The sequence below is a fragment of the Amblyraja radiata genome, chromosome 29 (assembly GCF_010909765.2).
Source record: "Amblyraja radiata isolate CabotCenter1 chromosome 29, sAmbRad1.1.pri, whole genome shotgun sequence".
Taxonomy (NCBI): Eukaryota; Metazoa; Chordata; class Chondrichthyes; order Rajiformes; family Rajidae; genus Amblyraja; species Amblyraja radiata.
The window spans coordinates 12,385,667-12,408,203 of NC_045984.1; the positions used below are offsets into that span (position 1 = coordinate 12,385,667).

The following is a 22,537-nucleotide window of genomic DNA, read 5'->3' on the forward strand; positions in this document are numbered from 1 at the left end:
CTGCCTTACAGCGCCAGAGACCCAGGTTCGATCCTGACTAGGGGTGCAGTCTGTACGGAGTTTGCATATTCTCCCTGTGACCACCTGGGTTTTCCCCCTGGGTGCTCCGGTTTCCACCCGCACTCCAAAGACGTACATGTTTGCAGGCTTAGATAAAGTCGGTAAATTGTTCCTAGTGTGTAGGACTAGTGTTAGTGTAGAGGGGGGAGAGGAAAAAAAAAAAAGTTTTTAAAAAATCACTGGTTGGCATGGACTCAGTGGGCCAAAAAGCCAGTTTCCACGCTGTATCTCTAAAGTAAACTAGTGCGTGCTTGCTCCACCAGATATGCCAGAGTACAGTCAAAATCATGAGTATCAGAGGGTAATTTAATTATTTGCAAACAGCTAGAATATTATGTCTAAGGAGACATTTGAACCTCCAGTTAGTGTACAGTAACACTGTCAGGCAAGTCCTAGTGAACCAAAAAAGGAAATGAGGAGGAAGTTGAAACAGGAAGTACATTGGATCCTTTGGCATTTCCACAGTTCATAAGGCTGATCTGGGAACGATGTCTAGTGGTTGCAGCCAGCTTTAGTCTGTTGTGATTCAATGGTTCCTCTTGCGGTGGCAGAGGGGCTGGCTTCTGTGCAATACGCTATGTACACGGGGCCCAGGCGTTAGACAATCTCTTGCATGTCAGTCAAAGCCAGCTGCAAACTCTTGCAGATTCCAGATGCAAGCCCAGAGTGGTCAAAGAACTCAATACCATCACCTACAAAAAAGAATTTTCGGTTAAAACAGGTTCATGATACGCACATCTCACTTTCTCCTTTTGACAAGTCTTTCACATGAAAAAAAATGACAGAAAGAAACAGCCAGTTTGGCCCAACTCAAGGATGGTTTAGATGCACAATGATCTGCCTCATAACTCGGGTCAATTGTGATCTTCATGGTCTACTTGCTTCCTCTTCTTGCCAGAAATCACAGGGATTGATGGAAGAGGAATCAGTGAATTGTAAGTGATTCACACCAAGGAATTTTGTGAATCCTGAGATTTGTTAATGGTACTGTAAGTCTGAAGGCAGATTACAAAGGCATTACTCCGAGGCTCTGCTCTGTGGAGATACCATCTCTGGTTCATCCTTCGCCCATCTCTTGTTCATCACCAGTCGAGCTTTGAACGTCAGAGAATATCAGCCAAGTTTTCCTCATCTCTGCTTACCTCCTTCACCTCAGCGATTTATCACTTAAAGCAACTTTGCATTTGCCACCATATAATCTTGCTGGAACTGTTACAGCACGAGGGGGAATTTTAGGGCCCCATCACTAGTGCAACCACCATCTCTGCTGTCACCTCTATTGGAACCGTAAGATGCAAGCTCTCAAGTCCAGTATGATTTATCTGGTTGTGTTTATCTGGTTGTGTTTCTCCATAATTTCTTCAACAATGGTCAAGTTTCTTGCTGTAATTCAGCACTTCATTCGCTTCCTACTAATTTTATCAAATGTTTGAAGATGGATACAAAGTCAAATTTTCATGCCTCATTAATTTCTAGGTTAACTGGGCTGAGAGAGCATTAGGTTGAAGGGAGAGCGAATTCTGCTCTACTTTTATTTCTTGATGAAATGCACACTCATTGAGAATTCTGATTCTGAAATATTTCTGTACATGCCTTCCATTAAGGTTAGGGCAGAGTCATAAAAACTCTGCAAAACTTTTATTCTGATTTCCCAATCTACCGCTGAAAGCGCAGGCGCTGAAAATCTGAAATTAAATCAGAACACTGAAATCCTCAGCATCTGGGAGAGAAAAACAAAGTTAATGTTTCAGGCAGATGAACTTTATGATCATCTGAAACACTGACTGTTTCTCTCTCCACACTTGCTGCCTGACCTGCTGTGCGTTTCCACCATTTTCTGTTTTACTCACAACCTAACATCTGAAGCCAGCCTCATTGCTCCATAAGTTTTACTGAAGTTGCAGATTCTAACTAAGAATTGTCTGTGGAAATGTCCACAACATTCTATCACATTGCAATTGAAACGGCTATTTAAAATTAATGATTTAAAAAAAGATTATTTTCTCGAGAAGTTGGACCAAAATCTTTGCAAGGAGAGAAATTAATATTGATACTACTGGGCTGCAAGCTGCCCAAGCAAAATATGAGATGCTGTCCCTCCAATTTGCATTTAACCTCACTCTGACAATGGAAGGGACAGAGAACAGAAAGGTCTGTGTAGGAATGGGAAGGAGAATTAAAGTGTCCAGCAAACAGGAGATCGGGCTGGTTCACGCGGACTGAGCGAAAGTGTTCCGTGAAACGATCGCTCAGTCTGCGTTTGGTCTCGTCGATGTACGAGTCCACATCTAAATAAGTGAATTTGTAAGTATAAACTTCTACAAACACAAGCAGTCAGGGGAAGTATGTAGACCCGAGTCTGAAAAGTACAAAAATAACACGGCAACGACAGTAAGAGTTTGCATGATCCTTAAATAAACCAGGAGAGAAGAGAAGAGAAGCATGCAGAGAGAATTTGTATAACACGGGTAATTATCAGTTGCAAAGTAATAATACAGTGAATTGCTCACATATGACTATTAACAATAGCGCACACAAGACAACATTAAAAAACGTATAAGATGCAGGTATACAAGGTATATAATCCACTATTTCATCTAAATATGCCGATACGCATTGTTCAATCCCTTATTTAACCAATAGCAAAATCAGAAAGGTCCCATTACACATCTTCTTGTTATTGTGGTTGTCAGGTGGAAATTTCATATGAAATGTAACATTACTTTACCTCTTTTTCCTAATGATTAGTTAGGTTTCAACCGGCAGCTGTGCTTCAATGTCGACTCGACAAATTGGACACTTCTTACTGGTGGCTAACCACTGATCCACACAAATCTGGTGGAAGAGATGCATACAAGGGAGACGCCTGGAATAAACAATAAATAGTGTCTTGATTGGCCAGGTACTTCAATATCCATTGCTATTTGTGTCATCTTAATAGTTAAACTTTAGCAAAGATAGGTCATCAGACTTTCAATCACAGGTGGAGGTGATTTATCTTACAAGGAAATTTGTATATGATAATGCATCACATTGTGCTGTGATAAGACATGGTAGCACAAGTAATAGTGTGATCCTAGCACCTACTCCACACTGCACAATACCTTCCTGCAACTAATACCCCCAAAATCCAACGACTCAGCCTCTGCTCTCCTGGTTGTCCAGAATGACACATCCTTCATATGGAAACTCAATTCCTGGTTTTAAACACCCAGCCAGAGGACACATTCCTGTCTGAAGAAAGGTCCCGACCTGAAACATTACCATCTTTTTTCTCTAGAGATGTTGCCTGACCTGCTGAGTTGCTCCAGCACTTTGTGTCTATCTTCAGTGTGAACCAGTTCCTTTATACACATACATTTCTTTGACCAGCTCCGATTGTCTTCCCAACCTGCTGTTCCCAACACATTTGTGTTCTTATTTTAGATTACCAGCATCAACAGGTTTTTTTTTCTTTTTTATTCCCAGCCAGTGAAGTATCATTCCTGCACTTATGCCTAAAAAATGTTTTAATGAGATCACCTTTCCTTCATCCAAATGTGAGCATTTCTCCCCAAAACAAGATTTCAGATGCTGGAATCTAGAACAAAAAATGGATGTTGCTTTCGTTTTGCACGTACTCCCCTTGCTCAACAAACACTGCCACCCCAGCATCAATTGGTGAACTGAACAGCACTCCTACCGCAGGTACATCCTCCTTTAGATTATGAAACCAGACCCGTGCACAATATCACAGGTGCGGTCTCACCAGGATCATATATAACTGCAGCAGGATGTTATTACTCTTGAACTCAAATCTTGTTGCAATTCACAATCCGCAGTTAATCGTAGGGCCTTGGGGAGTGTTGGAGAGCGGGGGGGGGGGGGGAAGGGGGGGGAGGGGAGTAGGAGTACAAATACATAGTACCTTGAAAGTGGCATCGCAAGTAGATAGGGTGGCTTTTGGCCATGCTGGCTGTCATCAGTCAGGAAACTGAATATAGATGTTGGGACAGTATGTTACAGTTTACAAGACGTGGGGCAACACTTGGGAGTATTATGTTCAGTTTTTGTCACTCTACTATAGGAAAGATGCCATGGCCCTCTCATGGTAGATCAGCCAGAAGATAAAAGATTTGAGGATTTAAGTTTGGAGCTCCCTCAAAATTGCAACACAAGTACTGGTAAAGAAAGTATACTTCATCGATCGAGGTGTAGAGTATAGAAATGGTCAAGTCATGTTGCAGCTGCATAAAACCGTGAGATTTTGCACATCTACCACAATCCTGGTATATTCGATATCAATTCGAACAACATATGTATTGCCAATCTAAACAAACTACAATTCTTCTGTGCTTCCTCACCGAACATCTTCTCCTTCCTCCAATGGTGACAGACAGATTGTACATTTTTCCTCAACCTCCAGTGCTTCTTTCCCATCTTCATTTGTCTCCAGTGTCCTCTGAAATGCAATCGAAATGAGTTACGAGAAATATAGACAAACCTGGATGTATCCCTTTCCATGCCTCCCACATAAGTGTTTTGAGACTCTGCTTAGGGCAGGTGATCAGGCCAGAGACCAAATAGTTACTCTGCTCACTACATTTCCCAATTCAGTAATATAAACAACCATTCAACCGGCAGCAGTGAATCTCTTATAGTGGTAACACGGAGACTGTAGTGACAGAAAAACTCACCTTTTCATACTTGTGCAGGAAAGTGTACCTCTCAATTGTGTTTTGCGTCGCTCCATGGTTTAAATCACTAAATTGATCTTCCAAGTGCAGTAGGTCCTGAAGATTGAAACAAAAAGTAACCATGAGCTGCAGTCTTTGCGCAATCAACACATCATGCATTCATCAAACCTGGCGCGTTAAGACAACAATAAAACAGTGCTGGTGAAAAAGATGCACACGAGACTGCAGATGCAGGAATCTGCGGCAAAGAAAGAGGGAGAGCAGCTGGAGGAACCCAGGTCAGGCAGCATCAGTGGAAGGAAAAGAACTGTCGGCGTTTAGGGCCGAGTCCCTTCATTTGGACTGAAAGAGTGCAGAGGAAGTGGCCAGTATAATGGGGAGGAGTTAACAAGTGATAGGTGGATACACATGAGGGGGGGTATTTATTAGCAGGTAACAGTTGGGTGGGGATGGAGTTGGCAACAGAGGCTGGGAGGTGGTAAATGGAGAATAAAAGGTTACTGGTTGTGGAACCTGAGCGAAAGGTGGAGAATGGAATTGAATGAGAGATGGTGTCAGATGGGAACACATGAGGAAGGGGGGGGGGGAGAGGGAATCCAGTACAAGGGAGTGTATGAGAGAGAGAGAGAGAGAGAGAGAGAGGAGAGAGAGAGAGAGAGAGAGAGAGATAGAGAGAGAGAGAGAGAGAGCGAGAGAGAGAGAGAGAGAGAGAGATAGAGATAGATGAGAGAGAGAGATAGAGAGAGCTAGAGCTATATCTATCTCTCTCTCTTTCTCTCTCTCTCTTCTCTTCATCCTCTCTATACTCTCTCTACTATTCTCCTCGTCGTTTTCCCTCTCCTCCCCTTCTTCTTCTTCTCCTCTTTTTTTTCTCTTTCCAAGAAGATTGAAAGACAACTAGGTGGAGAACGAAAAGGACAAAGGTATGGTTTGCCTGAAATTGGAGAATTCAATGTTCATACAGTAGACTGGTGGAATACAAGATGTGGCTCATCTGGGTTGTGCTTAGCATCACGGTAGTGGAGTTGGACAGATGCGGGAGAATGGGAAGGGAAATTAAAATGGCTGGCAATCAGGAGATTCAGAAGGAAAGCTACGTTTCCTGAAAAATTAAATTTCAGATGTCCAGGAGTAGAAAGTCTCATCTCGAGAAACAGATGCAGCAGAGACTGGGTAATTGAGAGAGAGAAAGGGCGGGAGGATGTACGTTGCTGCACGTCAGTGCGCTTGTAGGAGATATCAGTGGATTGTTAATCCCCTGAGATGGAGATAATGATCGGAAAAGAGGAGAGTTGTTGGAAATGGTCCAAAGGCCTAGGGGTTAGAGCGGGCAGATAATCAGCTCCGGTGGGGAGTTAAACCTCTAAGCCAAGAGCTTGACGATATGATCTGCACGTTGTGTAGATGTCTTTACCTGATATCCCCTGTGCACCATGACGTGACTTTGCATCCCTCGCAGTCCATGCTGGGGAAAGACTTGCAGGTGAGGGTGAATGAAAATGTCCGGTATTACCTGGTGTGGCAGAAGCAAAGAGTCATTGCACGGTTCTCTATGATTTCACAGTATTATATCCAAACACATTAAACATTTATCCACAACTTTAAAAAGACCTCAGATGGTACAGCGTGCAGTTTTCATCACCAGCCTTTGGATAAAAATGGAGACAATTCATTAAGATGCAACCAGCTGTGAGAAAATACACCTTTCTTAAATTAAATCAACTGTGCAGGAAGTGTATCTAGATGTTGCTTCTAACCCACTTCATCGTGCACCTGGAGCTGCGGATGGACTCCTTATGGAGAGATCACTATGCTAAGGAATTGTGGTTAGCATGATTTGTGAGCTGGTCACCCCAAGATTATTGACTGTGATGGGTGACCAGGCAGCTATAGGCATAGGCTGTCAATTGAGACTAACTAATAACATTAACAGTAGGGCTATTATGGATCGAGGCGGCAAATTGAATTGAGCCAGCGGACAAAGGCTTCCTATCTATATTCATTGAGAAGGACATTGTGCTTGTGCTTGCAGAATTCAAGGAGGGGAACAACGAAAAATAGAATCTGCTGATTAAAGAACTATAAGTCTAAATGGGTTTAAAGATGCATAAATCTCTAGGGTTTGCTGAGATCTATCTCAGGTTAAGGGAGGCAAGGAAAGAGACTGATAGGGCCGATTGAGTTTTAAATCTTTGTTGGCTATGGGGGAGGTGCCAGATGCAAATATGGTACCTTTATTCAGATAGAGCAGCAAGAATACGTTTGGTAACATAAATAATAAGAACGTTATTGGAAAAAGCACATAGCACGGATTAATCAAAGTGAATCATCATAACTTTATTGGGGGAGAGAGACCCTATCCGTGCAATTTGATTAAATATTCCGAAATGCTACCACAATATGTGAACCAGGACAGTCAGGTTCATGAGGTTCAATGGAATTCAGTAAGTCCTTTGACAAGGTCCCTCGAGAAAGACAGGTCCAAATGGTTAGTCATGGAAACCAAGACAAGTGGGTAAACTGGATCAAAAATTGGTTGGTGTTATGAGGAGGAAAGGTGGAAGATTGTTTTTGTGATTGGAAGCTTGATCAGAGCTAGGAACCTTACTGTTTGTTATATGTTAAAGATTTGAATATGAATGCAGAAGATATGATTAATAAGTTTGAAGTCGCACTATTGTTAGTGAGGATAGTCTTAGATTACAGGAGAATATTAATCAAGGGATATTGATCAATGTGCTGAACAAGGGCAGATGAATGAAATGCAAGGTGATGCAATGTGGGAACAATACATGTGGGACAATATCATGAATGGTTCGACATAGCGAGAAACAGAGGAAGAGTGCTTTCCTTCTGAGGAACCCTGAAGGTGGCAGCACATGTAGATAGGGTAGTGTAGGCATACAGGATAAATACAGCTTTATAAAACATTTGTTGGGACATGGGTGGAGTGCTGCGTACAGTTATGGTCACCACACTAGAGGAAGGATTGGATTGCACTGGAAAGGGTGGGAAGAAGATTCACCAGGATATTGTGTAGGATGGAGTGCTTCACTATCAGGAGACAATGATAGAATTGGTTTGTTTTCCTTGAAGTAGACAAGGCAATGGATAGAAAACAAGTCACAAATTGATGGCGTAATTCAACAGGCCAGGCAGCATCTCTGGAGGACACGGATGGGGACCCCTCTTCAGATCTGAAAACATCCTGAACCAACCTGAAATGTCTCCATGTTCTCCAGAGATGCCACTTGGGCGTCATTTGCGCGTCACACGGGGGGATTTGAGAATCCAAAATCCTGGGGCGCCGCACACTACCGTGCGTCACTGCCTACGCCACCACGTCTCACCACGCGCCGTGCGCGCGTAATGCACACCTTGTGCGCGTTACGCGTAAATGTTGCATAAATGACTCGTAAATAACGCCCGTGGGACAGGCCCCTTGACCCGCTGAGTTACTCCAGACTAGCAGCTGCAGTTGCTTGTTTCTATCCCATGCTATGGAGACACCTGATGAGGTACACATAAAACATAGAAGCATAACTAAGGGAGATAGTAGGAAGCTCTTCTTACTATAGAAATGTTTAAACCTAGAGAACGTAGGTTCATGGTAAGGGCGACTTAGTTCAGAGCGTTTCCAGGAAGACGTTTATCACCACAAGAGGATGGTTGGAATCATAAATCGTGCCGAAGAGGGTGGTGGAAGAGTTAATCTCACAAGTGCCGCCTGGAGAAGCATTTGAACCAACAAGGTATACCAGGCTTTGGCCTCAAGTGCTGGTAATTGGAATTAGTGTAGATGGGTAACTGATAATTTCTTCAGGCACTTCAGGTGTAGACAACAAAGCCTGAAGTGCCTGTATCTGCACTGTGAAGAAAATCTCCAACAAAGCTCTTCCTGGGAACTCCGTACTTGCGAGACTGTGCATCAATGAAAGGGACTGCAGACTTGCTTTCCATTCCCAGATCAAATCAGTTTTAGCCGTTTGAGTGTAAAATCCAAAGAGAAGCATGGAATGATTTTAATTCTACTTTTTGCGAACCACCTGAACAAATTAAATAACTCTGGTGAACATACGTAGGTATACAAGATCTGTTGTGTATTTCGTATGATGCAGGAAGTTTATGAATGAGGAGACCAGGCTGCTCCCTCCATCAGTCACTGACCAAAAACAGGGACTTCAGTTGCTTACAGCTGTCGCTCTTCTTTAGTTTATGGCTGAGGTGCATCTTAAAGGCAGGAAGGATTTTGATCACCACCACTCTTTCAAGCAGAACGATCCAGACTCCCGACTGTTCTTTGGGCAAGAAGATTATATTCACCAATTCCCCTCTAATCCTTCAACAAACGAGCCAAGTTGGTTTCTGACAGAGGGAAACAGGTTCCTCTTGTTTCCCCAGCTAATACTCTCATCATTTTCCAATCAATAAAAAATCTCCCATCAGATTCTTTATACTGAAGAAAATTCCCCCAGTCGAGTCATTGGCTCGAGAGTCTTCAGCGAGGAAACTGAGGGGAGGAGACTACGCATTACGCTTGAGAGGGAGAGACAAAAGAAGGAGATGTCAGGCAAGCTGATTCAGTGCGATGCTTGCAGTATGTGGGAGGTCAAGGACACCGCTGGTGCCTCTGGCTGCTACAAATGCGAGAAGTGCATCCAGGTAGAGCTCCTGAAGGACCGTGTTGGGGAACTGGAGAAACAAGTGGATGACCTCAGGTTCGTCCGAGAAACGGAGTCGTTCCTCGACAAGTCCTACAGTAAGATTGTTACACCTAAGGTACTGGAAGAGAGAAGGTGGGAGACAGTGAGAAAGGGAGGGAAGCATGGAATGCCAACGTCCCCGGGTGTTGTACCTCTTGTGAACAGGTTCACCCACTTAGAAGCTGTCGGGACAGAAGACGTGTTTACACTGGGCGGCGGACTGGCTTGTGATGCGAATAGGGCTGTTGAGCCAAAACCAAAAAGGCCTAAGTCAGGCAACGACATTGTGAGAGGTACGGACAGGGGTTTCTGCGGCAACAGACGGGATTCGAGGAAGGTGTGTTGCCTTCCTGGTGCCAGGATCCAGGATGTCACGGACAGAGTGCAGAAAATCCTCAAGGGCGAAGGTGAACAGCCGGAAGTGGTAGTGCATGTCGGCACAAACGATGTCGGAAAGAAAGGGATGAATATTCTGCAGCGTGACTTTAGAGAGCTCGGAAAAATGCTGAAAAGCAGGACCTCCAGGGTTGTTATCTCCGGTTTGCTTCCAGTTCCTCGTGCTGGCGAGAGCAGGAACAGGGAGATACGGGACCTGAACGTGTGGCTGAGGAACTGGTGCACGGGGCAGGGATTTAGATCCTTAGATCACTGGGATCTGTTTTGGGGTAAGGGGGAACTGTACAAAAGGGACGGATTGCATCTTAACAGGTGGGGGACCAGCATTCTGGCAGGCAGGTTTGCCACTGCTACACGGGTGGTTTTAAACTGAATAAGGGGGGTGGGGTGTCGAATGGGATAGTTGAGGATGGAGTTAAAGGGAAAGGGTTTCTTAAAGCGAAGAGACAGAGGGGTGTAAAATGAGGGTAGAAGCAATAGGTAGCAAGGTGAAATGTGGCAGGCAGCCAAATCCAGGGCAAAAATCAAAAAGGGCCACTTTTCAACATAATAGTATAAGGGGTAAGAGTGTTGTAAAAACAAGCCTGAAGGCTTTGTGTCTCAATGCTCAAGGAGCATTCATAATAAGGTGGATGAGTTGAATGTGCAGATAGCTATTAATTACTATGATATAGTTGGGATCACAGAGACATGGTTCCAGGGTGACCAAGGCTGGGAGCTGAACATCCAGGGATATTCAATATTCAGGAGGGATAGACAGAAAGGGAAAGGAGGTGGGGTAGCGTTGCTGGTTAGAGAGCAGATTAAAGCAATAGAAAGGAAGGACATTAGGAGGATGTGGAATCGATATGGGTAGAGCTGCGAAACACTAAGGGGCAGAATACTCTAGTGGGAGTTTCGTACAGGCCACCTAACAGTAGTAGTGGTTGGGGTGGCATCAAACAGGAAATTAGAAATGCGTGCAACAAAGGTAAAACAGTTATAATGGGTGACTTCAATCTACATATAGATTGGGTGAATCAAATTGGCAAGGGTGCTGAAGAAGAGGATTTCTTGTAATGTATGCGGGATAGTTTTCTAAACCAACATGTAGAGGAACCAACGAGAGAGCAGGCTATTCTAAATTGGGTATTGAGTAATGAGGAAGGGTTAGTTAGCAGTCTTGTTGTGCGTGGCCCCTTGGGCAAGAGTGACCATAATATGGTTGAGTTCTTCATTAGGATGGAGAGTGACATTGTTAATTCAGAAACAAGGGTCCTGAACTTAAAGGAAGGTAACTTTGAGGGTATGAGACGTGAATTGGCCAAGATAGACTGGCAATTGATTCTTAATGGGTTGACGGTGGATATGCAATGGAAGGCATTTAAAGACTGCATGGATGAACTACAACAATTGTTCATCCCAGTTTGGCAAAAAAATAAATCAGGGAAGGTAGTGCATCCGTGGATAACAAGGGAAATCAGGGATAGTATCAAAACAAAAGATGAAGCGTACAAATTAGCCAGAAAAAGCAGCCTACCAGAGGAGTGGGAGAAATTCAGAGACCAGCGAAAGGGGGACAAAGGGCTTCATTAGGAAAGGGAAAATAGATTATGAAAGAAAACTGGCAGGGAACATAAAAACTGACTGCAAAAGCTTTTATAGATATGTGAAGAGAAAAAGATTAGTTAAAACAAATGTAGGTCCCTTGCAGTCAGAAACAGGTGAATTGATCATGGGGAACAAGGACATGGTAGACCAATTGAATAACTACTTTGCTTCTGTCTTCACTAAGGAAGACATAAATAATCTGCCGGAAATAGCAGGGGACCAGGGGTCAAATGAGATGGAGGAACTGAGTGAAATCCAGGTTAGCCGGGAAGTGGTGTTATGTAAATTGAATGGATTAAAGGCCGATAAATCCCCAGGGCCAGATAGGCTGCATCCCAGAGTACTTAAGGAAGTAGCCCCAGAAATAGTGGATGCATTAGTGATAATTTTTCAAAACTCTTTAGATTCTGGAGTAGTTCCTGAGGATTGAAGGGTAGCTAATGTAACCCCACTTTTTAAAAAGGGAGGGAGAGAGAAAACGAGGAATTACAGACCAGTTAGTCTAACGTCGGTAGTGGGGAAACTGCTAGAATCAGTTATTAAAGATGGGATCGCAGCAAATTTGGAAAGTGGTGAAATCATTGGACAAAGTCAGCATGGATTTATGAAAGGTAAATCATGTCTGACTAATCTTATAGAATTTTTCGAGGATGTAACTAGTAGAATGGATAAGGGAGAACCAGTGGATGTGTTATATCTGGACTTTCAGAAGGCTTTCGACAAGGTCCCACATAAGAGATTAGTATACAAACTTAAAGCACACAGTATTGGGGGTTCAGTATTGATGTGGATAGAGAACTGGTTGGCAGGCAGGAAGCAAAGAGTAGGAGTAAACGGGTCCTTTTCACAATGGCAGGCAGTGACTAGTGGGGTACCGCAAGGCTCAGTGCTGGGACCCCGCTATTTACGATATATATTAATGATTTGGACGAGGGAATTGAATGCAACATCTCCAAGTTTGCGGATGACACGAAGCTGGGGGGCAGAGTTAGCTGTGAGGAGCATGCTAGGAGGCTGCAAGGTGACTTGGATAGGCTGGGTGAGTGGGCAAATGCATGGCAGATGCAGTATAATGTGGATAAATGTGAGGTTATCCATTTTGGTGGCAAAAACAGGAAAGTAGACTATTATCTGAATGGTGGCCGATTAGGAAAGGGGGAGATGCAACGAGACCTGGGTGTCATGGTGCACCAGTCATTAAAAGTAGGCATGCAGGTGCAGCAGGCAGTGAAGAAGGCGAATGGTATGTTAGCATTCATAGCAAAATGATTTGAGTATAGGAGCAGGGAGGTTCTACTGCAGCTGTACAGGGTCTTGGTGAGACCACACCTGGAGTATTGCATACAGTTTTGGTCTCCTAATCTGAGGAAAGACATTCTTGCCATAGAGGGAGTACAGAGAAGGTTCACCAGACTGATTCCTGAGATGTCAGGACTTTCATATGAAGAAAGACTGGATAGACTCGGTTTGTACTCGCTAGAATTTAGAAGATTGAGGGGGGATCTTATAGAAACTTACAAAATTCTTAAGGGGTTGGACAGGCTAGATGCAGGAAGATTGTTTCCGATGTTGGGGAAGTCCAGAACAAGGGGTCACAGTTTAAGGATAAGGGGGAAATCTTTTAGGACCGAGATGAGGAAAACATTTTTCACACAGAGAGTGGTGAATCTCTGGAATTCTCTGCCGCAGAAGATAGTTGAGGCCAGTTCGTTGGCTATATTTAAGAGGGAGTTAGATGTGGCCCTTGTGGCTAAAGGGATCAGGGGGTATGGAGAGAAGGCAGGTACAGGATACTGAGTTGGATGATCAGCCATGATCATATTGAATGGCGGTACAGGCTCGAAGGGCCGAATGGCCTACTCCTGCACCTATTTTCCATGTTTCTATGTTTCTATTTCTCTCCAGAACTCTTAAGTTTACATTCCGAGTTGGATTCAGTTAGATTTAGCTCTTAGGACTAAAGTAATCAAGAGTTAAGAGAGTTTTATTGTCATATGTCCCAGATAGGACAATGACATTCTTGCTTGTTGCAGCAAAACAGAATATGTAACATAGTACATAACGGGAGAAAAAAAGTTCAGTGTGTGTATATACACAAGCACACATACTCAATAAATAAACAAATATAGTCCAATCAAGGGATACGGGGGAAAAACAGGAACGGGGTACTGATGATCAGCCATGATCATATTGAATGGTGGCGCTGGCTCGATGGGCCGAATGGCCAGCTCCTGCACCTATTTTTCTACGTTTTTGTTTCCAGCCCTGGTAATATTTACAGAAATCTCATTTTCAGGCACTAAAATGGCATCACATCTTTTACAGTGCACTGACCAGGACTGTGTCAACAATCACCATCCAAGATAAATGACTTGATAACTGTAAACTTGTGCATCAGCCTTTTCTGAGATTCATCGCTTTCTATACCAATGGCACCGGTACCAATGTGTACAATGACCACTGGCTGCTCACTCTTCTCCTGACTTCCCGAAATGATACTAATGTCGAGTTGGTGTAACTGGGTTTCATAAGTGTCATGCAGCAGGTAAACCGCCCTTTTTAGGCTATCACATCCATATTGACCCGTGGGCACCCATCTATATTAATCCATTCTTCCAACACCTGGTACATAGCTTTCTATGACTCGGCAGTTCAAGGGCTTGTCTTGGCACTTCTTAAATGGTGTCTGTGACTCTGCTTACACCACTTTCTCCAGCAGTATATTCCAGATACACCCCACTCTCTAGATGACAAAGCTCCCTCTCAGATGATTGATGGTCAGTGTGGACTTTGTGGACAGATGAGCCCACTTTCTTTTTGAACTGTAGCTCCTCATGAGTTTAACTTTAAAAGTTTATTTTTGGTCAAAAAACTCTGCTGCTTGAAGGTCAAGGACAACAAGAGACTGAGAATATTACTGGGAAATAGTGAGAATTCAGGGCTCAGAGGTGGGAAAGGCAAAGTCAATAATACAGTAGGAGTCTGGATGTCAAGCAAAAAGAGTTGGAAAAAAGTATAGCAGGTGCAGAGAAGTGATAAAAGAAGAGGCAGTAGTATAGGAAGTGTAGGGGTACAAAAAGATAACTGGAAGGGTGAATATGACTGACAGGAATTGATTTTTAATCTCAAAGTAGTTTATTAATATATTGAAAGTACGAGGGTAACCAGGAAAAGAATAAGGACCAATCTGTACATGGAGTTCATAGTCATAGTGTGGAATCAGGCCCATCTGCCCAACTTGCCCACGCCGACCAACATGCCCCATCTGCACTGGTCCCACCTGCCTGCATTTGGCTCATGTTCCTCCATCCTATCCATGTACCTGTCCAAATGTTTCTTAAACTTTGTGCTAGTACCTGATAGCAGCTGGAGGACATAGATGAGGCATTAAATAAATATTACTCATTTGTGTTTGCTATGGTGAAGAATTTGGAGCTGGAGAAATTTAGTGGAATTTAAGAATAGATCATATTAAAAATGAGGTACACATGAAGGTGGGTAGGCAGCGAATGACCTTTAATAAGATGGACACAGGAATAAACCAAGCACTTACTGACTGGCGAGTTGGAAAATAAATGAGCATGAGATTAATCTGCTCTGGGGAAAAAAGCAAGAATTAATTTAGGATTGTCATCGGAGGAAAATCCAATCTCGCTAACAAGTGTTTTCTCCAAATAAATCTGGTTTGGTCGATCAGGTTGCAAGACAGGCTGAGCAAATGGCAGATTAAATGTATTCACCCTGAGGGATATTGGTGAAATGCAGGCAAATAGAACTAGAATACATGGGCATCTTGATCAGCACAGACATGGTGGGGTGAAAGGCCTGTTTCCATGCTGTTTGACACTATGACCCAGAGGGTGGTTGAAATGTGAAATGTAATACATGTGGTAGGTAGAGGCAGGTAAACCTACGGCATTTGAAGTATTTTGGTCAGCACTTGAAACAAGAAGACATTGAAGGCTAGGGACCAAGTGCTGGAAAGGTATGAACAGTTACTTGCTGGTCAAAATGGATATAGTGGATTGAAGAGCCATTTTGTATGGTTCACAAAGTTTTATGAAAAGGGGATACTACCGATAACAATGTTTAAGAGCAATGATTGGGTGACGGCTGTTAGCCTGTCTCCAACCTGGTTAAATATTGTTGGAGGATTCTTACTCTAAAACCCTGTTTTAAGAAAGGAGGGAGAGAAAAGAGAGGAAACTACTGACCTGTTAGCTCTGACATCGGCAAATGGGAAAATGCTAGAACCTATAATAAAGGATATTGTATCAAGATACTTGGAAAATAGTCAACATGAATTTACGGAAGGGAAATCACATTTGACTAATGTACTGGCGTAATTCTGAGGATGTATCTCATGGGGAACAATTAAATGTGGTGTATTTGGGTTTTTTGGAAAGATTTTGATGGTGATCGTTGTTGGGGATCACTGTTCAGGGGCATCCAAAAGCTGTCAGGTTGAGGTAGGGTCCGCAGATCACCCTCGTCTGCAGGTTTGATGATGGCAGTTTGGACAATATCGATTTCAACGGGAGCTGGATGTCCTTTAATGCAAGTCACTGAAAGACTCACCAAGATGTTGTCTGGAATGGGGGGGGGGCTGTAGTTACAAGGAGTGATTGGAAATGTTTATTCTCACTGGAACATAGGAGGGTGTAGGGTGACCTTACAAGTTTATAAAATTAAAAGGGGCGTAGATGGCCCCAATCTTTCCTCCCAGAACAAGAGTCTGGGACTAGCAGGCAGGCTTAAAGTGAAAAGGGAGAAATTTAAAGTAGATCTGAGGAGCAGGTTTTTCATAAACTTATCCAAAGTGGTTATCTGGAATAAGCTGCCAGAGGAGATGGTGGAGCAGATACAATTAGGTGTTTAGACTTGTTTATGAAGAGGAAAGATTTAGAGGAATGCAGGCCTAATCTGTCTCTGTGCTCTATGATTCAGTGATTCTATACGTGGGGCTCAGGTAATATCAGAAATACTTGATAAGATTTTGGTCTCCTTCTCTAAATAAAGGACTATTGCCACAGAAAGATTGAAGAACCAGTAAAAAACAAAATATTTGAGGCTTGACGCTTGCAGGAAGGAGATGGCTCATAATTAAAGAGTAAAGGACTCGAGGCATAGTTTGAAAGAAGAAACTTCTACATTCAGAGGGTGATGAATCTTGGTAATTTCCTAACGAAATGGAAGCTTGAGCATTCACTTCACTCAAAGCAGAGTCAACAGATGTTTGAATATTACAATAATTAAGGAATATGGAGATAGGGCAAGAAAATTATGCGAAGGAGCAAGAACCAATGGTCTAGTTCAATGTGGAGGAGGCTCTACGAGTTGTACAGCTCACACCTGATTCAATATCCTTAAAACTAAAATTCTCCATTGATGAAGCCATTGTAGAATATTAGGATCACACAACCTCACATCCCTCAGTGTAGGTCCAAATCCATCAACCTCAAATTCTGAAATAAGACTTGAATATCCCAATCCACCACCCCACATATTAGGTCCAAACCAAGAGATCCACTTTCCATTCTCCCCCCCTCCCCCCCCCCCCCCCCCCCCCCCCCAGTCAATATTCCAAATTGATAATCACGATACTGCTCTTTAAGAATTCACACATTCCCCAGTGCAGAATTTCTGCAATTCTGACCAATTCCTAGCAAATAATATCATTAGATTTAGACCAACTCCAGGGGTATGAGATTGTGTGATTTACTGCTGGGTAAGATACTGAGAAATTCAGATCAGATCCTCTGCTCCAAGACATGGATTTGACCAACTGCAAGATGCATGAAATTCTCCTGCTCTTTGGCATCCAAGAATGTGTTTTTCCGACTTATCCAACAGGCTCATTACATACATCTCCAGTTATGCTCCACTGTTACATAAAATTTCAAAAGCAATGCAATCCATTTTTTCAAAAAGTAGTCAGATGCCAAATCATGAGACACTTAATTGAGAGAAGGTAATGTGTATTAGCCTTCAAAACAAACCTATTTTTAAAGGTTAGAGGAAGTTGTCATGTGTATAATTCAAATTAAACACACAACAAAGATAAATACCACCTCCGGGGTTTTTATACCTTACCATCGGAACAGAAGGTGGTGCCATAGAGAGCAGGTGTAGCCTGGGTGGTACCAACTGGTATCGGTGCAGGTGAACGTGACCTGAATGGTATTGTGGGAAATTTGATGTCACCCTTTCTTCCCTATGAACACACACACAAAAAAGATCAGCAACTCTACCGACAGAAGCAGCTTTCAACACAGATTCTGCTGGGGAATCGCACAAAAGTAAATTTGTGACTAATATGCCAGAAGCCTGGACTAGCAATCTGGAGATCAGACTTCAAATCGTACCTTTGTGGAATTTAAATTTGATTAACAACTTAACGATAAGAACGATTGGTATGACCAACAATGACCACTACACTGTTGTTCTGGTGGTGGGCTGGAGCCACACACAGGCCAGCAGATTTTCTCCCCCAAGACATTTAAAAAAAAAAGTTCTGTGATGTGCTTCAAGGTTGAGGGAACCAGCGATCAATTTGTCGCAGAGAATGACTGAAACTTTTACACATTTTGTGACTATCCTGTAGTTTAGAAATACAGTGCCGAAACTGGCCCTTCGGCCCACCACGCCGATCACCCTGTACACTAACCTTCACGCACTGGAGACAATTTTACTGCTTACCAAAGCCAATTAACCTACAAACCCGTAGGTCTTTGGAGAGTGGGACGAAAGCAGAGCACCCACGTGGTCACAGCGAGAACGTACAAACTCCGTACAGACAACACCTGTGGTCATGATCAAACCCGGATCCCTGGTGCTGTCAGGCAACTCTACCACTGCACCACTGTCTCTCCCAGGGGAGGATATATTGAATTCTCTCAACAACCCAAAGGGCCAGTTTCTGTGCTGTATCGCTCGATGACTAGGTGAGCCAAACATCTTACCTGACAGTCTCCATCCAATGATTTCTTTGGATCTCAGGACCTCTTTGCTGGTACACTGAGCACTGTTGTTGCTGCTGGTACTGGTACACGGCACACTGTTGTTGCTGCTGTGGTGGGGTACTGGGAGGTACCAATGGTGTGTTCATCAGCACAGGAGTGGCCGACAAAGGCGGCTGTTGAAATGGTACCAAATGTAGAGGTGGCACTGGCTGATGAGAAGTTGGCAGAGTCGGGAGCTGTTGGGAAGCATTGGGCCTGTACGTGGTCAAGAGCCCATGTTGCATGCGACCATGATACGATGGCACAGGTCGGGCAATGGGGTAACTGGTTGATCTGGCAGGCTGGCAGGACTGGCTTGCTGCCTGAGTAGAGGGTGTGGGACGAGATAAAGCACTTGAAAATGCAGAGTCTGTAAAGAAGCAAAGAATGAAAATCAGGTTTCGAGTGATCCTGGAGAATCAATTCAGTTGTTACATGATGGATGAAAGACTGCCTAATCTAGTTGGCAACACTATCAGCCGTAAGCTACAGAAAGTTCAAACGACACGTGATTTGGCTGCCAGAGGTTTTGCCAGCTAGTCCAATACAGTCTTTGAGACCAAAATTATTCTGATTCTCCTCAATTACACCACTCCCAATGAGGCACAGCAGACAACTACACCAGACGCTTCAAAGAAGGACCCAACCATATTTTTTCCCACTCAAAAGTCATACAAAACTTTATCAGGGATAACCATACATTTATGCCACATTGCTCAAAACAAGATCATTGGCATGAATAAAATATTAGAGATTTACACTGAATTACAGTGCCGAATCAGGGTAATTGGGAAATTAAATTTGCGCTTCCATTTATAACCCACACATCTTTAGCCAACAACCATCGCCTGGCTTTACAAGTGTAACCTTCCCCTCTCTCATCTAGCATTTCCCTTTAAATGCAGCCGACTGACTTGCACCGTCCCAATGGGCTACACCTTCTCACTACTTTCGCAGTAAAGAAACTTCTCCTCGATCTCTAACTGGCCTCATTATTGACCAACGTACTTTATGACCCTTAGTTTAAACTATCCCTCAAGTAGATACATGACCTGTATGTTCACCCCATAAAATCCCTGCTTAATTTTAAGGATATTGATGAGATTCCTATTTTCTCTAAAATGTTTGTTCGATCTTTCCTGATGGTTATTACATCTCAGTTCTGGTATCATCGTCACTCAGGATACAGTGTCCACATAATCAAGCGTGACCCTCTGTTATTCTTCTATCAAACCTAGTCCTGTCAACTAGAATGCAGCTGATTGACACCTGAACTTAATTAGCCGGCTTACTTCACATACCTGGTAGAGTAAAAAAATAAATGCAATCATTGCCCAGCATTTATTATGCCCCAGTCTTTATTTGCAACTTTTGTCAACCTGCCATTACTAAGATCTTCACTTCTCAGACTTCATTCAGTTGTAGTTTGTATCTACCACTTATCTCCATGGATTTTAACATTTAGTTTTTCTCTATTCTGTTTCCATGCCAGTAATAAAAGTTGTTCTATCCTTTTTGTGTATTTCTGACAGTCTTTCCCTATCTAAGCCCCATTCATTTCACTCCAGCTTTTTAGCATTTTTTAAAATAATAATTACCGGCCTTCAATTATCCTGTAAATTTCATTATTTTTCCCCAATGATATTTGCGTTCCTATGTTGACCTCTCTCTACCTTTTTCCATCAAAATCAGATTATTTGCTCGTCAAGATGTATCTGTATCCTCCTTGAATTTTGTCTCTGTAAAGTTGGTTAGGAGATGAATGGAAGATGGTGGAGGTGAAGAAAGTGACCAGCTCACTTTCACTTTAGGAAAATAAGACGGGTGAGGTAAAGTAGCAAATTCAACACACGTTAAGGAACCAATTCCCCTGCCCAATCTCTCCATCTCTCTTGAGCAAAAAACACAAAACGCTGGGGTAACTGAGAGGGTCAGCCAGCACCTCTGTAGAACATGAATAGAAGATGTTTCGGGTTGGGACCCTCCTTCAGCAGGGGGGGGTGAGTGGGCGGGGGAGGTGGGAGGGAAGAAAACTGGTTCTTCAGAGATGCTGCCTGACCTGTTGAGTTACTCCAGCACTGTTTTTTGCTCAAGATTGCAGCATCTGCAGTGCTTGTTTACTCTTCATTCCTCTGCAGCCTATTCCTCACAGCTCACGTTCTATATTCTAATTCTTTAAGTAAAACCCTGACAGAATACACCTGGAAGAAACAAAGATAAATAATAAAGATACACACAATGGAAACAGACACGTAATTAGGGAACTGGTGAAGTTTGCCATGCCCTTCGTGACTCTGGTATTTAAGCGCACCTGACTGAATTCTTCGAACCTCACTTGGTTGGATGCTAGACTCTTGCCAAGCTGAAATGATACAGGTGGGTGATTGAACTGTGCCGTGCTTGTCCGCACCGGGCTGGCTGCCATTACCCTCATTTAGAGGAGAACCGTGAGAGTGCCAAAGGATTGGTGACAAAACAGTCGGTGGCTGGTTTCCATTCACTTCCATCTCCTGGGAACTGTGGGCATGCCATGATGATACCTGGGCACTGCTCTTCTGGGCAGCTTCAACACCCTCAACATCTTCTGCCGTGTTAGTGAGGTCACATAAAGGAGCCTAAAGTTAAGGTGAGGAAAACAAATCAGCAGAGGTTCTACAAAATATAATTCAGTTCTTGCATTAACACTTAAAATCACAAAATGAACGTGCATCATAAGAATTTAAGGCCCACATTACCCCCTTGCCTCCCCTGTTTGGGTTACACAACTCCATTCCCATAGTCATCATCTCCCCATAAATAAATGGCCCGCTAATGAGATTCAACCAGAGTAACGTTCTAGTGGATCCCTGAACCGTACCCAGAATTCAGTGATGTCCCAAACTGTAACCATCCTCTGCTAACAAGATCCAATAAGCTACAGATGATTCTCCTCTACCTCATTGCAGACATTGGATTGCATCTCTGGAACTTTTGCACTACAATGCTGAGAACTATATTCACGGCATCTTTACCTTTGCTCTACCTCAAGTACTTGAGTTGGGCTTGATTGTATTTATGTGCATTATTACCTGATTTGATTAGATAGCATACAAAACAAAGCCGTTTGCTGTACCTCGCTACACATGGCAATAATAAACCCTAACCCGAGGCCCTCTCTCCATACAAGGAACTGATTCGCTTCTAAGCACAATTTTGGAGAAATATTTATCAGAAGTTCCAGTTTACCCAATAGTTTAAACAGTTCACTTTCAGGCATTTCTGAAACTTAAAATACAATTGCAAGGTCCACTTTAAATACATTTCCACAATATATAGTGGAATAAGATGGTTTGGATACAACTCAGAATTCGTAATTCACCGCTCCCTCACTCTAGGAAACCACACAAGACTGATGCTCACTTTCACTAGCCAAGGAAGGCGTATGTTTACCTGGTTCTCCTGGTTGGCCGTGGTATCCCCTGCTTGTGGGCTAACACTGCTGAGCATCGATTGTGAATTTCCCTGTTGAACATGCTGGAACCCGAGTGGTGGAAACTGTGGGTAAGGCTGGTGTGCCCAGGTCTGGTGGCTTTGATGGTTAAGGAATTGGGAGTGGGAATGGAGATGCTGAGGCTGTGAACATTGGGCTTGGTACACTTGGCCCTGGACATGCCCGATGTGATACTGCTGGAAGTACGACTGGGCAGGGCGGGTTTGGTGAGACACCAGCCTCGTTGATCTGCAGAGACAGCGTTGGGTACAGCAGGCAGTATATTTTGATGTCCTCTGGTGTTGACAGGATGTTGACATTAAGCTGGTAGTGCTTGCGGTGATAGGCATCTCTCCTGTAAAACAACCAACAATTAATGCAACTCGTGCAGACAGCTGCTTTTCCCGTCAACAGTCAATCAGCCACAGATTTCACGTCTTCAAAAAAAACCTCTTCCCTAAACCACAAGAGTATTTCAGGAAATACCACAAGAGTATTTCAACAACCTCTCTTCCCCCAACAAAAATGGCTAGTCTCAGTACTTTTCTTGGAACGCCTTGATACTGTGGATGTGAAGAGGATGTTTCTACTAGTGGGAGAATCTAGAACCAGGTGACACAGCCTCAGAATAAAAGGACTCTT

General features: G+C 43.3%; 1 protein-coding gene across 2 annotated transcripts in view; it reads right to left on the reverse strand.

Moving 5' to 3' along the window:
- Positions 1 to 345: 345 nt before the first annotated feature.
- The window catches only part of LOC116989316 (E3 ubiquitin-protein ligase Arkadia-like), a 44,220-nt gene continuing 22,028 nt past the window's right edge, over positions 346 to 22,537 (reverse strand). Inside the window, exons 7-15 of one of the 2 annotated variants that reach the window (XM_033046567.1) lie at positions 21,856 to 22,250; positions 20,738 to 21,041; positions 18,388 to 18,796; positions 17,519 to 17,639; positions 6,151 to 6,249; positions 4,737 to 4,832; positions 4,404 to 4,501; positions 2,789 to 2,926; positions 346 to 752 (exon numbers count right to left, since the gene is read on the reverse strand). In XM_033046567.1, the coding sequence (XP_032902458.1) occupies positions 2,809 to 2,926; positions 4,404 to 4,501; positions 4,737 to 4,832; positions 6,151 to 6,249; positions 17,519 to 17,639; positions 18,388 to 18,796; positions 20,738 to 21,041; positions 21,856 to 22,250 (1,640 nt within the window). In that variant the 3' untranslated portion in view covers positions 346 to 752; positions 2,789 to 2,808. The remainder of the gene's footprint in view (positions 753 to 2,788; positions 2,927 to 4,403; positions 4,502 to 4,736; positions 4,833 to 6,150; positions 6,250 to 17,518; positions 17,640 to 18,387; positions 18,797 to 20,737; positions 21,042 to 21,855; positions 22,251 to 22,537) is intronic. The other variant, XM_033046568.1, reaches the window with a different exon arrangement.